The sequence below is a fragment of the Rhineura floridana genome, chromosome 3 (genome assembly GCF_030035675.1).
Source record: "Rhineura floridana isolate rRhiFlo1 chromosome 3, rRhiFlo1.hap2, whole genome shotgun sequence".
Taxonomy (NCBI): domain Eukaryota; kingdom Metazoa; phylum Chordata; class Lepidosauria; order Squamata; family Rhineuridae; genus Rhineura; species Rhineura floridana.
The window spans coordinates 144,968,381-144,987,131 of record NC_084482.1 but is presented as its reverse complement, the minus strand read 5'-3'; the positions used below and the strand labels follow the sequence as shown (position 1 = coordinate 144,987,131).

Genomic DNA, 18,751 nt, shown 5'->3' with positions numbered 1-18,751 from the left:
GCTTGCAGGCTGGGGTGGGGAACTCCTATTAGAGGCGATAGAAGGTTTTTTCAAGTCTAAATGCAGCAGGGAGGGGAGTTAAGAGGGAGAGACTGGATGTCTGCATGAGAGAATGAATCGGGGTGTGTGTGAGAGTAAGAGAGAGAGAGATTGAAAGGGCGTGTTTTGTGTGTGCCTGTGGCCTTGGCCACAACCAGTGCTAGAATGTGGCTCCCGGAGCGTTGGGTTAAGAGGGACTGTGGCCCTCAGGCCAAAGAAGTTTCCCCACCCTCTGCTATAAGGCCACACACATAAGAAAATGGCAGAAATAGGATCATATATAAGAGATCCACATCAAAATTATAGAAATCACTAATTTATACCTTAACAGTATATTTAATTTAAAATTGTGAATTAAAAAAAACAGTTTTGGTTCAAAATTCAGGTTTATGTAAAATGTACACAATTGCTCAAACCCATTTGCTTCTTTGAAAATTGCTACTAACAGCTGCCAAACTAACAAATTTGTAAGGGCTCACTTACAAATATTTGTATATTCAACCAGCTTAAATTATTACATTTCATATGACAGGGTATCCAGCATTCTTACCCTACAAACACCTGAAACACAGATACTGGCATGGTCTGTGATATGATGCTACCACATTTGTCAGATGTGCTCTCTGATCCATAGCATTTACTGATTCTTAGGATTATGTCAAAAGTTCAACTATTTGTTTTTGTACTATTAAAGCTGATATTAAAATACAGGGGAACAAAATGTCAATTCTATAAAAGAATGGTTTAGAAAAAGGGGATTTCATGGCATTAATATACTCCTGACCTCATCTATTACTCAGCAATAATTTTAAAAACATTTCTGCATCTCATTTCCTCCAGTTGCATATATAGCATTATCAGATTTCACAATTCTGTGAAGATTTCTCTGATACTTTACCACGAAAAGCTTGCAGATACTTGTTTTGATATTTGACTCTTTAATCGGAGAAACATGTGGTTTAAAGAGGACTGACCCAAAGTTAACCCTAACTAAACCATACAAAATATCTTACCTTGGGCTTAAATGCAATAAGTTTCAGAACCATTTCAACAGTAAACACTGCGGTAAAAACCATATTCAGAATATCCATTGCATCATTAAACGGTTTAGACTGCCCATAGTGCTGCAAATGAAACAGATAAGAAAAACATTTAAAATATTTGTAGGCAGTTAAAAAAAATCTGTTGCTTTCCAAGTCTTCAACCATGTAATGTTCCTGCTTTTAATGCCTGCACAACACAAAAAGTTTGGAAAAGGCAGCTTCCCCAGGACTTGTGAAACAATGACAAGAGACAATGCCTTGCTATATAGCTATGCATTTGGTTAAGCTGTTATTATTTGCTGCTGAACGTCTGCACATTTAAGGTTGACTCTGTAGTAAGTTATCAATCCCAGTGACATGAGCACTTTGCTATGAGGCACTATACGAAGTTATATGTTCACAAATGCATAATATTCTGTCTACACTTGCTGGAAACTGGGTTTATTTTGCAGAATTTCAACTGGGCAAATGAAAACACAAAATGCCACTTAATATTATGTTCCCAAGTCATATACAGGGTCAGTGCAGACATGGAATTTTGACTCTCTCTTATCTGTGTTGTGATACCCTTCCCAACAGCAAATTCTTCTTTGCCACCACCATGGCTTGAGGATCAGTCAGCATTGCTTCTAAGTGTGGTTAAGGCTAATGAGGTTTTGCTCTTAATCAGGATTCGAAGTAGATTAGCAAAATGTTAAAAGCGAGATGGGCAGCATTATCCACAGGTTAATGCTAATAATGGCCTGGTTTGCACATATAGCTTCCTGGGACCATGCAAATGTCTTGGCTCACAGAGAGAAGCTAGTAATTTATTTATTTATTTATTTAAAATATTTCTATCCCACCCTTCAACCCTATAATAGGGCACTCAGGGCAGCTTACAATAAAATTGCACACATACTCAATAAAAGTGTTCACAATAAAAAACACAAAAACATTAAATTAAAATACATAAAATATAATTAAAATACATAAAATACAATGTATATACGCACACATATATACACATAACTGTGATTAACAAAACTGTTTTGTTAACCACAGTTGCGTGCATATATTTTTAGGTGATTAACGGAATCCTTATAGGGATCCAGAGCAAGCTTGGGTGAAGTTCTCTCTCTCTCTCTCATTCATATATATGGGAGTGGTACTAAAGGGAATAGAAAAAGAAAAAGCGTAAAAACAGGCTCAGGCTCTCCCATCAGTCCCTCCCTGATGCTTTCAGATTGATACGGCATGGCTAAGCCAAGGTTTGGCTTACTGTGTCATCCAAACCCAGGATTATGTTTACACTGCTCCTCCTTAACCATGATTTTAAGCCAAGAACAAACTCTGGCTACATATCATGGTTACGGAGGAGACAGCTTAACCATGATCCTGGGTTCAGACAACACGGTAAGCCAACCCTTGGCTTAGCTGCTACGCTGCACTGATCTCAAAGAACCAGGGAGGTAGAGCTGCATTCTTCTCCTTGAGAGCCAGCACATTCGCAATAAGCTGTGGTTTGCCTTAGTGTTACATGTGGACATGGCCCATGTATGTCTTTAGTTAAAGCAGTAACAACAACAACAATAACAATAATAATTTATTAGATTTATACCCTGCCCTTCCTCCCAGTAGGAGCCCAGGGCGGCAGGGTAATGTGAAAATTTGTTCTAAATGGAATGAAGTGTTCTAAGTGGAGAAAAAGGCATTGCCATAGACTCAAAATTCTCTCAAAAGATCCTTTGAGCAACTATAGGAAAGCCTAATCAAAGCTGTTTTTTTTAAAAAAAGAATACGATTATAACCATAATTGCTACCACATTGAAAAGTGTCCCATAAGAAATGGTGATTGCTAATATTGTCCCTTTCAATTTAACTGTATTTCCATTCTTCTCTTTTCCAAGGACTTTTCTTAAGTAAACAGAGATTAATTACTTTAAAAACAGATCATATAAAATCTCAATCTTAAGTAAATTTAAATCCCAGGTAACTTCTTTATCCTTAATTATACCTTTAATTATAATCCTAAATTATAATTAAATCTAGTGTAAACTGGCCTAACATTAGTCCATATTGCAATTTCCATTGGTATTCTGTCCATAAGTAATTGGCAGTTTGCTCCATTCCTACCTGCACAGCCAAACAAAGTGTGTTCAGCATGATGAGGACAAACATGATGTATTCAAAGACGGCAGAGTTCACCATATACCAAAATTTGTACTGGTATGGATTTTTTGGAATGTATCTACGTAACGGTCGAGCTTTCAAAGCATATTCCACACACTGACGCTATAAAAGGTAGAAATTTCAAATACAACAGTGAGAGTCACAACTTCGCTGGAAAATAATGACAAAAGCTTTATTGTTCAAAAATAATCTAAGACACCTCCCTTATATGCATGGTACCTCACATGTAGAGGGTCTTCTTATTTCTGAAACAATTTTATTTATGAAAAGAACATAAATTGGGAGTGTGGCCATGGGTTTAACTCTGTGGTTGCCAATGTGGCACCCAACGGTATAACGATGCCCTTGAGGACTTCTCCTAGTGCCCACGAAGTCTGCTCCCACACCCCTCTACTCCATTTGTCATTTGATGGCAAGGGTGATAACTCTTTTCCCCTTGAAAAGTACATACAGTTAAACAAGTAAGACAAAAGAGTGATGCTTTTTCCCACTTTCAGTTCTATGTGCTTTTCAAGGCTCAGATCAGCACCTGAGCAGTTGAACAGAAAGTGGAGCAACTGAGAGGGTAGGAATGAAAGGAGAGCCTTCTGGAAGATCTGGAAGACTGGGGGAAGATGAACAGAGTAACTGGAAGAGGACAGAGTGTAGAGTGCAGCAGGAGTCAGAGAAGAGAAAAAGAGTGGAGCATTAGATAGAGAGAAGGAACTTGTGCCCCCATGCGCACACGCACACATACACAAAGTTGGATCCAGTAAATTGGATCCTCTTGAAATTGCTTAATTTTTTCATAGGTTTCCCACTCCAACTGCCATGAAATCACAGGTCACATCTGCCTTAGATATAGCACTTTCCAGCTCTGGCATGGCACAAAAACACTGATCCAAGGCAGGATCCTTATAGATCCTCACATTTTTTATAAGAAATCACCCTAAAAAAACCCATCAAATCATAAGTCACATGTTTTGTGATTTTTTTTTTGACGGTCTGACTTAAAGAAGACTGGAAAAACTGGACATGTTTAGTCTTGAGAAGACTGAGGGGAGATGTGGTAGTACTCTTCAAGTACTTGAAAGGTTGTCACACAAAGGAAGGCCATGATCTCATCTCAATCATCCCAGAGCGCAGGACATGGAATAATGGGCTCAAGTTATTCGAAGCCAGATTTCGCCTGAACATCAGGAAAAACTTCCTAACTGTTAGAGCTGTACGACAATGGAACCAATTACCTGCGGAGGTGGTGGGCTCTCCAACTGGAGGCTTTCAAGAAGTAACTGGACAACCATCTGTCAGGTATGCTTTAAGCTGGAGTCCTGCATTGAGAAGGGGGTTGGACTCAGTGGCCTTATAGGCCCCTTCCACCTCTATTATTCTATGATTTTATAAATTTGATGGTATCATATATTTTTTTTAGGATGCTGTATAAAATCAAGCAAACTCAAGAGGATCCATTTTAATTCTACTATTTTAATTCTTCCAACTTTACCCAGACTCCATGGAGAAGCCGGTGTGCATGTGTGCTTTCTGTCTGCCTGTCTGGGGTTGGGTGGGAATAGCCCTGGGGAGGGGAGTAGAGAAGCAGACAGAGGAGCTGTTGCCCACATCACTCTCTCAAAATTCCAATTCTCCCCTTGGGTCCAAAAAGGTTGGTGATCCCTGTCTCATTTGCCATTTTACTGCCCAATACGGAGAGATACGTTTGGATCTCTTCCCAGTCAACAGATTTTTTCCTAGCCTGAATAATTTGCTGTCATCCACAAATGACCATCTCACTGTTTACCCCTATCTACAGATCATTTATGAATGTTAAACAACACTCGTCTACAAATTCTTGGAAGATCCTACTACTTACTTCCCTCCATTTCAAGAACTGTCCCTTACCCTATACTCTGCTTATGTTCTTTAACCATTCAGCCATAAATGGTTCTCTTTTTTCCTATGACTGCATGCTGCATTTTACCAGTAGGCTATTGTTGTTGATGACAAAGTTTGCTTGGTAATGGAAGCAAAGCAAATGAAGAGTGACCTCTTCTGAAACAATAGAAACCAGATATTGGCTTTCATGTAAATAACATTTTTAAAGGGTATTATTTATTACCTGATTTTTGTCCAGTTCACAGTTCTTGTATTCTTTTTCTCCCTGTTCTTGGAATGTAACAATTACAAAACCAACAAATATGTTCATCATGAAGAAAGCAATAATGATGATGTAGATAATAAAGAAAATAGAGATCTCCACTCTGTAATTGTAGATTGGACCTACGTTCTCTCCATTCGAGTCTATAGCTTTATATAGAAGCCTGCATATTTAAAAAAAGAAAGATGTTTTAAAGTAAAGACGACCAAATTTTCTAATTCTAGTTGCAATAAGCAAATGGAAACTATGAAGCAAGACTACTGTATTTACATATTTTGTAAAAGTTTCACCTTTTCAAAGTTTCAAAAATTATATTTTATTTACAAAATACAAATGATTTCTTTGGAAAATCATCAGGAAATTTCACCAATCTTCCTTGGGGAAGAAAAACCAGGGTAAAAAAAAGATTTGCTTCACTTCATTATCTTCAATGAGAGTCAAAGTTGTCAATACTGCCAAAAGGATCATGCCCAAAGGAAGATAATGATGATGCCCAGCATAAGCAGCTGCTTACTTTTTAAAAATAGCAGCAAAAATCTTTATAAAATGGTACACTTACGCAGGCCAGCCTTCAAATGTAGAAACAGTAAAAAGAGCCATCATAGCAGTAAGCACGTTGTCGAAGTTGAAGTCACTGTTCTGCCATATTCTCTCTCTCACCATTGGACTCTCCACATCTCCATCTTTATAAACAATAAATATTCCTCTACAGGAGAGAAAATAACAGCTACTGCAGCAATTGAATACTTTTTTTAAAAAAAACCACCAACTGGATTCAAGAGGAAAACGTTCGTACCGGCACTCCACAGGGTTTTGTTTTGCTTCATCTGTGCACCGATAGAATTTTCCCTATGGATAAAATAGAATAGAGGTAGAATCTATGGCATATAGCTATTAAACATTCCTGTCTTAATTTTTCAAACATCTCTACAGGAGTTCAATAAGGCTCACAGTTTGCCAATGCAGTTCTCTTTGCAGGACTGTGGTATTACTAAGTTTGGGGGTGGAGAGGGTAGGATTCTCTTCTTCTTACCTTGAAGAGCTGGACACCAATACATGCAAACATGAACTGCAGCAGAGTTGTAACAATCATGATATTACCAATAGTTCGAATAGCAACAAAGACACACTGAACAACATGCTGTGAGAAAGGAAAGAAAAAGAAGGGTCAGTACAATTCTAGTTGGGTGTTTGATCATCCTTCTTAATGAATTCGTATTCTATAAATTATTTTTGTACAGTGTATTCCTAGGCACATCTACTCAGAAGTGAATCCCCTTACATTAAATTAAGCTTGCTCGCAGAAAAATATGAATTAGAGGCCTCATTTGACATTCCAAATGATGCTTTGCCAATTTCATACTCAGAATTTGAAGCAGTAAGAAACAGTATCTTAAAGGGTGATAATACAACCATTCACGGGGTTAGTCTCACTACTAGGCTATCTGAATCAGCTTCCTCAGAAACCAGCAGCACTATCCTATATATGCCTAGTCAAAAGTAAGTCCCATGAAGTTCAATGGGACTTACTTCATTGAAACTGGATTGCAGTCTCAGTCTTTTTTCTTCTAGAGCAGATGGAAGACACTTTCTTTTCTCTGAGGTGTCTCAGTCTGAATATTTCTGTTGCTCTGCAATAGAAGGGGCAGGAAAAACAGAAAGCCTGATAGTACAGAAAGAAAAGAAGTGCCAGGAGTTTGATAGTACCAGAACCATGGGAAATGTAGATAGGCAAGCAGCACACCATTAGGGACCCAGAATTGGTTTCAGGCAGAAACTTAGGAGGGAAGCAAGAAATCCTCCATGGTGCATGATGGTTACAAAAGAGGCCCCATTAGGGTTTTGGGGGAAAGGAGGGCAGCACCAAAAGCAAAAATGAGAACAGAGATGAACCCCTTATCAGAGTTAGAGTATTTTACAACAAAGGAATGTACCATTGGTCTCACCTGAAAGGTGATTTTCATAGGAGTGGGCCATCACTGCGGAAAATAGTTCCACCTATCGTGCGAAGGCAAGAATGTTTTTGAAGTCAAGACTAGGGGCGTCAGGCCCCTCCCACTCTCCAGTTCATTCGTAGCGAGTCTAAAAAGAGATATCTAAAAATACAAGAACAAGGCCAACAGGTCCGCCAGGAAAATAACATAATAGTCACATGCATAACAATATAACTCTAAGATAACAACATAACATAACAGAACTAAGAGTTTTGACTTCACTCTTACATTTAAATATAATAGCGTAACAATAACATGTAACCCATTGATAAAATCTCTAGTCATCCTCCAACTGGGAGGGTCGTGATGGCCCACTCCTATGAAAATCACCTTTCAGGTGAGACCAATGGTACATTTTCCATAGGAGGTGGGCCATCACTGCGGGATGTACCAAAGCAGCCCATACAGGGAGGGACCACCCACATGTTAATCCTCATTAAGAACCTGTTGCAACACTCGTCTGCCAAAAGATGCATCAGCAGAGGCATAACGATCAATTTTATAATGCCTTATAAACGAGTGTGGGGTAGACCAGACAGCAGCCCTACAAATATCGGCAACAGGAGCATTAGTGGCAAAAGCAGCCGAGGTGGCAGCTGACCTGGTAGAATGAGCCGTTATACTAGCTGGAACTGACAGCTTCAGGGACTCATATGCTAAAGTAATGCATGCCCTTTACCAACGGGATAAGGTAGAATTGGATACTTTATGCCCCATGGACCTTGGATGAAAGGATACAAACAGAGACTCCGTTCGTCGAATCTCTTGGGTCCTGGACAGGTAGGTCTTGAGAGCCCTCCGGACATCTAACGAATGCCAAGCCTTCTCGAGAGGATGGGTAGGATTCGGGCAAAAGGAAGGCAAAACAATGTCCTGGTTGCAATGAAAAACTGAATCGACCTTGGGACGGAAGGAAGGATCAGTCTTCAGCACAACAGAGTCCTTATGGAAGACGCAGAGGTGTCGAGCAGAAGACAGTGCGCCCAACTCCAAAACGCGTCTGGCAGATGTGATTGCGATCAGAAACAAGACCTTGAAGGACAGCATACGTAGGGGCACAGTCCTGATGGGTTCAAACGGAGGGCGTTGCAAAGCCTGCAGAACTTTCGGCAAACTCCATGAGGGAAACCGATGGACAACAGCCGGAGAGCGGAGGGCGACTCCCCTCAAAAAATGTTTGATGAACGGATGTGAGGAAATAGGAGCTCCAGGAGAGGACACTGAGAGAATGGACGACAGAGTGGACGCATGCCGACGTAGAGTGTTAGGTCGAAGTCCCATCATAAAGCCGCTATGGAGAAATTGCAGCACCTGATGCACAGTGGCCTGGGATGGATCATGGTGGTGGGACTGACACCACTTGGAGAAAGCCACCCAGGTATGTTGATAAATACGAGTGGTAGATGGTCTTCTCAAGGCCAAAATAATATCAATCACAGCGTCAGACAGTCCAGCTGACCTCAAATGTCCCCGTTCAAACGCCACGCTGTTAGATTGAGCCAAGTAGGGTCCTGGTGCAGTACTGGACCCTGGGATAGGAGGTCTGGCCTTACTGGAAGTGTCCAAGGATCCATCATTGACATTGCCAGAAGATCTGAGAACCACGGTCGGCGTGGCCAAAATGGTGCTATCAGAACCAGCTGTGCCCTCTCGGTTCGCGCCTTCCTCAAGGTTTTGGCTAACAATGGTATGGGAGGAAAGGTGTACAATAGACCGTCTGGCCACGGTGTTGTCAGAGCATCCACTGCTTCTGCTGTTGAGTCCAGGTATCGGGCAAAGTACCTGGGAAGCTGGCAATTGCGACTGGACGCAAACAGGTCGACTGAGAGGGCGCCGAACCGACACTGGAGACGATGGAAAATGGCTGGATGAAGTTTCCATTCTCCCGGAAAGACCTGTTGTCTGCTGAGCCAGTCTGCTGTCACATTCCAAATCCCTCTGAGATGTTCTGCTTTCAGGGATTGTAGATGTTGTTCTGCCCAGACAAAGATGAGGGAGGCTAAGTCCTGCAGAGGACGAGACCTGGTGCCCCCCTGTCTGTTCAAATGTGATTTTACACACGTGTTGTCTGTTCGAATGAGCACATGGTCCAAAGGGAACAGAGACTGAAAATGACGTAGAGCTAAGTGTACAGCCTTTAGCTCCAGCCAGTTGATGCTTTGAGTTTGCTCTGCGGTGGACCAAACCCCCTGAACGTACTGGGAGTTGCAGTGGGCTCCCCAGCCAATGAGGCTGGCATCTGTGGTTACAACGGTTCTGCGGGGTTCTCTGAACGACGTGCCCTTGGAGAGGTGTTGAACCTTGGTCCACCAGCGGAAGGAGAGGCGCAGTGCGGGGCTCAAATGAACTTTGCGATGGTTGGAGCTGGCAATGTCCTGTTGAAATGGTAACAGAGTCCATTGAAGGTGCTGAGAGTGGGCTCGAGCCCATGGCACAATGTGGATTGTAGAGATGAACATCCCGAGCGCTCTGGCGAGAAGCATGACGTCTGCGGATGTTTGTTGCATCAGAGACCTTGCGATGCTTGTGATGGCAGTGATGCGATCTGGAGCCAAGAAAACCATTGCCTGCAGGGTGTCCAACATTGCCCCTAGATGTAGTAGGCGTTGGGTTGGTTGGAGATGGCTTTTGTCGAAGTTGACAAGCCAGCCGTAGGCCTGCAAAACATTGAGGGTGATCGTTAAATGATGATGAGCCAGCTCCTCAGACTTGGCCCGTATTAGCAGATCATCCAGATATGGGTAGAGATGAACCCCTTGGGTCCGGAGATAAGCCACTAGGATGAGTAGCACTTTGGTAAACACTCTTGGAGCAGAGGAGAGGCCGAATGGCATCGCTCTATATTGAAAGTGCTGGTGGCCAAAAGCAAACCGAAGAAACTTTCTGTGGGCTATGCAAATGGGCACATGGAGATATGCTTCCTTAAGGTCGATAGAAGCCAGGAAGTCTCCTTCATGCAGGCTTTCCGTAATGGAGTGTAGAGATTCCATTTTGAACCTGTGATATGTTACAAAACGGTTGACAAACTTGAGGTCCAAAACCGCCCTCCATGATAAATCTCGTTTTGGCACAGCAAATAGGAGGGAGTACACCCCTCCGACCTCTCAGTTGTGGGGACTGGCTCTATTGCCGCTATGTCCAAGAGGTGTTGTATAGCTGTCTGCATGATTCTGCGCCTGGCTCGTGCCCTTGGGCAAGGGGACGGATGGAATCTGTCTGATGGGATTGCCCAAAACTCTATGGCATAGCCCTGACTGAAGAGCTCCCTGATCCAGGAGACCGTAGTGAGGCGCAGCCATCGGTCTCCAAAATGAAGTAATCTGCCACCTATGGGCAGTGTGTTAATACTGCTTGCGTTGGCGAGGACCTCCCCTATATGAGGACGATGAGTTGCCCCTGCGCCCTTGATACTGACCTCTGCCCTGGAAGCGTCGGTTCCAGGAGCCCCTGAATGAAGTGGGGTCATAGGATCTGAAGTCGCGGCCTCGTCCTCCTGGCCGCGTTCCACGAAAGGGCTGGTTAGTACGGAAGGAAGGGAATCGCCTGAAAGGCCTGTGGTCGATGTTTTTGACAGTGGCCAGAACCGGTTCGTGGGCGTCTTTTGGATCAACCAGCACTGCCGAAGAGTAGCGATCCGCAGTAAGGAGCCCTGGACAGATTCATTCTGGCCGCTGAATCAGCTTGCCAGTGGCGAAGCCAGAGGGTCCGTCGAGCGACTATTTGAGCCGTCATGGCTCGTGCTCCCAATTGAGTGGCATCCAAGGTGGCATCGGCCACAAAGGCTGCTGTCTTACGTAATTTTAACAGTGACCTTCTGAGGGCGACAGGATCAGGATTAGTGTCCTCTAGAAGATCATCCAGCCACAACATAGATGCTCTGGCGAAAATGGAGGCTGAAGCGGAGGCACGCATGGAGAAGGCAGTGGCCTCGTGATTCTTGCGGAGGGCAAAGTCTAATCGTCGCTCAGTAGAATCCTTTAGTTGGGATTCCCCTTCCCTGGGCAAAAGAGATCGTGAAACGAGGCGAGCGATTGGTTCGTCTATGCCAGGGACGTCTAACTTGGTGGCAAAGTCCAGAGCTAGGGCGTAAAGCCTGTCAGCCAGGTTCTTGAAGCGTCAAGATTGGAATGGGTGGGCCCATTCTTCAGAGGCCAATTTGGCAATTGGGTCCGGCACCGGGATGTAGCGTTCAGTAGGTGCTGGGGATTTGAGAACCTTGGCCCCTTTGATAGATGGAGTGGAAGAAGTTGAAGGCGCAGTCTGGAGACCAAGGGTATTAATTACCCTGCATGCCAGGGGCTGATAGTCTGAGGCATTAAACAAACGATACGATGTATCCTCCTCATGATCTGAATAGTCGCTCCAGTCGCCTTCTTCAGGATGGTCAGTGAAGGTTGGCTCCTCCTCATATGAGGCTTCGTCAATACATCTGCCTCTGGCTACATCGAAGGGATTTGGTGAACAGGAAGGAAGAACTTCATGACATGCACGTTGGTCCATGTTGAGTTGAGGTATGGCAGGAACTTGTGGTAGTGACTGTATTTGGGTGAAGAATGCCAGCATGGCTTGAAGTTGGGAGAGGAAATCAGGAGACAGCTGCAGCCCGGATGTGGCAGATGTTTGTGCCTGAGTAGCTATTGGAACAGATGTTTGGAGTGGTAAAACGGAGGGAGGCTCGTTAGGCGAACACTGAGTGGGAAAGCCAGCAAATTCTTCCTCGTCAGAGGAAGCAGCAGGGGAATGAAGAATATCGCTTATGTGTGCCTGAGTTGCTGTGGTTGGCACAGAGCCATAACGTGGGCGCTTTGGTTTGCTATGGCTGGAAAGATGTTTTGTCTTAGCCAGGGCTTTAACATGTCTGGTCTTAGTCGCCTTAGAATGTTGTGGCTTGGCTGTTTGTGATATGCCTGGCTGATCTGGCATCATATTGGCTGATTGCGACATGCCTGGCTGTTCTGCCATCTTATATTAACTTGGGTGCAGTACACGGCCACGGAGGGAGCAGGATGTAAAGACCCGAACTGGCACAGCGTACGACCACGGAGGGGGTAGGATACACTGGCAGATGGCTAAATGCACTGCCACAGAGGGGGCAGGATGCACAATGGTATCAGCGTTAGTTTTAATATAGACTGTATTTTAGACTTGGTACAGTCAGATTAGTGCTGTAGGCTGGATTACAGGCGTGGTACACGGCCACAGAGGGGGCAGGATATACCGAATATAAATCAGATTTAGTACAAGTCAGCCACTAAGATTAAAGTTCCAGCCTTGAAAATACAATCCAGCCACTAGGATTAAAGCTCCAGCCTTGATAATACAATCACAGTAGATTTGTGTGAGTCAGCCACAGGAATTAAAGCTTCAGACTTAATGATACAGCCACAGTAAATCTGTGTGCAAGTCAGCCCTGTGAAAGTCTGTCTACAACACACATACAACACCCAGACAGATAGCTTGCAGGGAAGGTATCCGCTGGTTAATAAGGCAAACAAAAAAGGCGGGAAATTTGAATTCAGCAAAAAAATGGCGCCCGGAAAAAGAGCGGGAAAAAGTGATCAAAAATGGCAGAGAGAGAAGGAGCAATGGCGGCCGTCTGGGGACGAAGTGGGGGAAGGGATGCTTAGCACAGTCTAGCAGGGGGAGCCGCGGGGCCGATAGCCGCACTAGCGGTTCCAAGAAAACCCCCAAGAAGAAGAGCAGATAGAAGTCTGTGCGGGATAAGGCAGCAGTAGGCAAGCCGCTGCCGCCGCCGGGAGCAGGGCTCTCCGTGGCGAAATTAAAGTGCCGAGAGGAGCCTGTGAGGGATGAGGCAGCAGGAGGCAAGCCGCTGCCGCCGCCGGGAGCAGGGCTCTCCACGGCGAAATTAAAGTTGCGGAGAGAGAGACGGATCACCACGCTCCAGGGAGGCAGAACCCCGGCAGGTAAAAATGGGTTGGAAAAAAGGCAGTGAGCCGCAGCCGCAGGCTCCCGCCTGGGAGAGAACCGTAGCCGCGGTCTCTCCAAGGGCTCCACAGAGCGCGGGTTGATTTAGGGAGAAACCGCTACGGGAGAGAAGGAGCTGCGATCTCCCAAAGCTCAAAACGGCCAGAAAACACAGAACACTGCAGCCGCGGTCTCTGTGGGGGTCATCAGACAAGGAGGAGAATAAACGAAAAATAAAAGGTTAAAGCCAAATCAGGGAGAACCGCAGCCGCGGTCTCTGAGGAAAAAACCTCAAACAAGCAACAGAGATAAATGACAATTAAACACAAAGTAGGGAAAGAAGGACTGGGGAGACACACAAGTGACGCTGGATTCGCACCCAGTCAAAACAAATAAACAAATACGAAAACAACTTAGCTAAATGCTACGCTATAGGATCTCAATGATAGGATTTCAATCTTGTTCGTACAAAGGCAAGAATGAACTGGAGAGTGGGAGGGGCCTGACGCCCCTAGTCTTGACTTCAAAAACATTCTTGCCTTCGTACGATAGGTGGAACTATTTCCCGCAGTGATGGCCCACCTCCTATGGAAAAAGAACCTTTTCAGCACTGGCACCCAGGTTATAGAATATCTTCCCTAAAGATGCTCGCCTGGTACCTGCATTGCAATCTTTTTGGCGCCAGGCAAAAACATTTTTAATTACCTAGGAGGTTTTAGTTGATTTATTGATCTTTTATCTATTGCTTTGTTACTGTTGTTTGTATCAATACAAACTGTGGTGTAATGCCCTGGAATGTATATGGTATATAAGTATTTTAAGAGAGCCAGTGTGGCATAGAGGTTAGAGTGTGGCGTATGACCTGGGAGACCAGGGTTCAAATCTCTACACAGCCATGAAGCTCACTGGGTGACCTTGGGCCAGTCACTGCCTCTCAGCCTCAGAGGAAGGCAATGGTAAAACCACCTCTGAATACCATTTACCATGAAAACTCTATTCATAGGGTCGCCATAAGTCGGAATCAACTTGAAGGCAGTCCATTTCCATTTCAAATATTTTAAAGAAATACAGGCATACCCCGCTTAACGTTGCCCCGCTTAACGTTGCCTCGCTATAACGTACATGCTCCATTCGTCCCCATACCCCGCTTAACGTTCGCGCACTTCGCAATATCCTCAAAAAGGATATTATAGAGTTGGAAAAGGTTCAGAAGAGGGCAACCAGAATGATCAAGGGGATGGAGCGACTCCCTTATGAGGAAAGGTTGCAGCATTTGGGGCTTTTTAGTTTAGAGAAAAGGCGGGTCAGAGGAGACATGATAGAAGTGTATAAAATTATGCATGGCATTGAGAGAGTGGATAGAGAAAAGTTCTTCTCCCTCTCTCATAATACTAGAACTCGTGGACATTCAAAGAAGCTGAATGTTGGAAGATTCAGGACAGACAAAAGGAAGTACTTCTTTACTCAGCGCATAGTTAAACTATGGAATTTGCTCCCACAAGATGCAGTAATGGCCACCAGCTTGGATGGCTTTAAAAGAAGATTAGACAAATTCATGGAGGACAGGGCTATCAATGGCTACTAGCCATGATGGCTGTGCTCTGCCACCCTAGTCAGAGGCAGCATGCTTCTGAAAACCAGTTGCCGGAAGCCTCAGGAGGGGAGAGTGTTCTTGCACTCGGGTCCTGCTTGTGGGCTTCCCCCAGGCACCTGGTTGGCCACTGTGAGAACAGGATGCTGGACTAGATGGGCCACTGGCCTGATCCAGCAGGCTCTTCTTATGTTCTTATGTTCTTAATAACATACACTTTATTGGCATGACGCTGCTGCCATCTAGTGGTGATTGTGTGCAGTACAAGTAAAGACAATTGCTTCACTTAAAGGTTATTTTCGCTTAAAGTATACTCTCCAGTCCCATTGCATACGTTAAAGAGGTGTATGCCTGTAAATAATACTGAAAAGCAGTTTTATTCTAGACGGCATAAATATTGGTCTCAAAGCCCCTATGACATTTTAAAGTGAATCTGCTTCAGGGGAATTAATGTTTCTAATATTTATTTGTCTGTAATTCAGATAAGAAAATTCAAATAAAAACCTTAAGTCCTTTTGCTCTGTTTATAGCCCTTAATGGCCTTAAGACTCTTAAAACTCTCAGAATCTTCACAACTGAGATAGCGCTTGATCTAGATGAAAAGAAAAAAAAGTATTAACTTGTTATGCCTTAATCTGTTTTATCAACTATGAAAAATTAGGTCATTTTCATGCGCAACAACTCATCACTTTTGAAATAAAGTTATTTACTGCTAGGAGTAAATAATTATTAATGTACAAGTTATTTCCAGTGTTCTTTCTCCTCCTCTTCTCCCACTTCTATTTTAACACAACAGGGTTCTCAAGGGAGTTCAAGATAAAGAAGACAGCTGCACAGGTAGATATGGTTCCCAATGCATTTCAAGGAAACTCTTTAGCCAGGTTTTTTTAATATTTCTTACTAAAAACTGCTTGGTACAAGCTTTTTTCCTGCAGCATGCCTAAGCAGACCCTTGCTAAAGAGATTTCTCAAAATGCAGTAGGAATCATATCTTCCTGTCTTTTTTTTTTGGTCTGGCTCTATTTCATGGCTGTACATGATATTCTCTATTTTGTGACTCAGAAGGGTTCACAATAGTTTAAATACTAAGATTAAAATGATGAAAAAATAGATATATACAATGAAACTGAGTAAGCACAATACAGTGAGAACACATATATTACAGAGATGCCAGACCCAACATTCATAGTGTGTTTTCAGCAACTTGGAATCATTTGCCTATCCTAGACAGGACTGAGTGTATGTGACACTTGTAAAACAATGGTTCCATGGTAACTAGTTGCAGCTTCTACTGATCTTTGGCTCTCTCATTCCCAGGGGTGGAGATGAGGAAGAGGAAGGTGGGCCGAAAACACTATGCATCCAGCACAGGAATTGCGAACAAACACAAGTGCCACCCCTTTTGCGACCTGTAACTTTCTAACTAGTCCTGTGTGGACCTTCTTTTCTTCCCCTGTTCCACTGAGATTTTTTAAAAAGAAAGAAAAGAAGCCAGGCAGCATACCAGTTTCAAAGTCTGCGTTCTCTATTAGAAGTATGACCCACACACTTTCAAGCTTATCATCATCGTAGCCTTATGGCCTAATCACTCAATGCAAGTTCTCAGTAGGTAAAGGGCAGTTCCCAACATTTTGTCACACACCTGTGACCAAGAAACAGAACTCAGGATGAGGTATGCAGATGTAGGTCATGGCAATGCAAAAAGGGGCAGGGTTGATTCCCAATGGCAGTCACTAGGTGAAGGTAATAGATTTAGCCTTCAGCCCCATGATGTCATTCATTCCTGAGGGGCACATTAAATCAAGCACAGCCCTTAAGAATAACAGTTAAGTGTGAAGCAAAACCTGCCTACAACCTATGATTCAGGGAACTCCAATGTGTTGCACCTCTCCAGTATGACCTTGTGTGTTAGCATTTTTCTAGTTATCAAACAACTATAAATTTAGGCACTGCAAAAAAGGTACACTTCCTCATTTTCTTTAAGTATAGCTAAAAGAAGAACAATTTGTTGATGATCTCTGGTTTTCTGTCTGTCTTCCTGCTGTGGAATACATAAATGAGTAGCGCTTATGTAGCAGACCACAAAGACATATAACAAGGAACATGGTTTATTGCAATACTTACTGAATGCCAAATGATACAAGAGAGACACCCACTACCAATATGTCCAGCAAGTTAAAGTAATTCCGGCAGAAAGATCCTTTATGAAGAAATGCTCCAAACACTGTCAGCTAAAAACAGAATAGTCACAGTAAACTCTTTTGTTTCACCTCTGCTTGATTCACGTATGGGCTATTTACAAGATGTTTGCAGTGAATGAATCTTGCTAATTAGAGCAATGAAAAATAAAAGAGACCCCAATATTAAAATTAAAGAATTTGATTGACACTACATCAATGGATATTAATGCAACGGAAATCAGTAATAAAGTACTGATAAATAAAATACAGTGGGTTGAAAAAAAAATGTACACAGTCAAAAATAAAAGCTACTTGAAATTCTATTTTCAATAAAATCATGATTCATTGGTTACAATGAACGCTAAAAAGCTAGGTTCTTGGTTTTGCCATGTATTCTAATTTTAGGGCACAATCCATTTCAAGTAGCTGTTGCACAATTTGCACCCACTAGAACAGGGGTGGCTAACCCCAGCCCAGGGCGCAGATGTGACCCTCCGCTACAAATGTTTCCACCCCCCCTCAACACCGCACCAGTTTCGGTTGCAGTGGCAAAAAGAAAAAAAATGTAGTGCTAGGATAAACCTTACTGGCCAGCCCAGTATCCTGCAGGGATGCAAATAATCTCATCCCCAGTTGTCAGATAGATCATTCAATGAACAGGAAGTGTCCTCTGTGCATGTATGTGAATGAGGGGAGGGGACACACCCACCACTGCTATATAGTACCCAGAGGGTTGGCCAAGGGTGAATTCAGTCAAAACAAGGTTAGCTATCCCTGCACTAAAATGAGAAAGAGCTGCGTTATTCTTTGTTCAAGATGTTCCATTATTTACATCCCCCTAATACCTTGCTAAATTAGTGTCCCACTTTCCTGGAAAAAGATGCCAACAGAAGGACTAAGATAAAGAAATGTACCCTTACTCAAAATAGGGAGCATGTTCTAGAACTCCACCCTGGTACACATAAAAATACAATCAGCATGTTTTAGACTTAGCATAAGCCCACTGTGTCTATTCATCTAAATCATTTTTTTTAAATGCAATGCATGTCCACAAAAAAATTGGCTATAAGTTACAGCAGCAGAAAACAAAAACCTTATCCCATATCAAACTAACCATATCTTGTAAACAGCCCAAATTAGTGTTATTAACAAGTATTAATCCATGGTAAAAAGAGTAATAATAAAGCAGGAAATAGATTTGTGATGTATCGTCCTCAATTGGAACTGCAAAGTTTATGTACTGATTCTCATAATACCAGACGGTCCAGTGTCACATGCCAGGTCTATTCGATAAGTAAGTTGAGACAGATGTGGCTGCATTATATGATCCATCCTGAAGCCATCAAAATATATATTCACAAGTTTTACACGTTCCTCCTTATTATCCAACGGTGCACTGGCTTAACTTCATCATCAACTATATCTCAAAGAGTATTTATATTGGTATGCCAGGCTAATCTATATGTCAGAATTCTGAGCACCCCTGGTGGATGTTCTTGGTAATCACAAACTATACATTAAAATACCAGTTCTAAACTCATGCATGGGCAATACATTTAAGCAAGCATATTTATGCCTCTTCATGTTTTTAAATGTATACCCAAGATAAAGCAACTTAGTAGGTTTTAGAAAGGGCAGAGTATCTTGCAAGTCCTTTTGCAAGAAAATAGTGA

The 18,751-nt window shown here is 43.0% G+C and overlaps 1 protein-coding gene across 1 annotated transcript in view; it reads right to left on the bottom strand.

Annotated features, from left to right (window-relative positions):
- CACNA1D (calcium voltage-gated channel subunit alpha1 D) overlaps window positions 1-18,751 on the bottom strand; it is a 316,751-nt gene that overhangs the window by 103,244 nt on the left and 194,756 nt on the right. The window contains exons 22-29 of the mRNA XM_061618220.1: window positions 17,023-17,129; window positions 15,403-15,490; window positions 6,422-6,529; window positions 6,185-6,237; window positions 5,948-6,094; window positions 5,350-5,551; window positions 3,198-3,356; window positions 1,053-1,163 (exon numbers count right to left, since the gene is read on the bottom strand). Coding sequence (XP_061474204.1) covers window positions 1,053-1,163; window positions 3,198-3,356; window positions 5,350-5,551; window positions 5,948-6,094; window positions 6,185-6,237; window positions 6,422-6,529; window positions 15,403-15,490; window positions 17,023-17,129 — 975 coding nt within the window. The remainder of the gene's footprint in view (window positions 1-1,052; window positions 1,164-3,197; window positions 3,357-5,349; window positions 5,552-5,947; window positions 6,095-6,184; window positions 6,238-6,421; window positions 6,530-15,402; window positions 15,491-17,022; window positions 17,130-18,751) is intronic.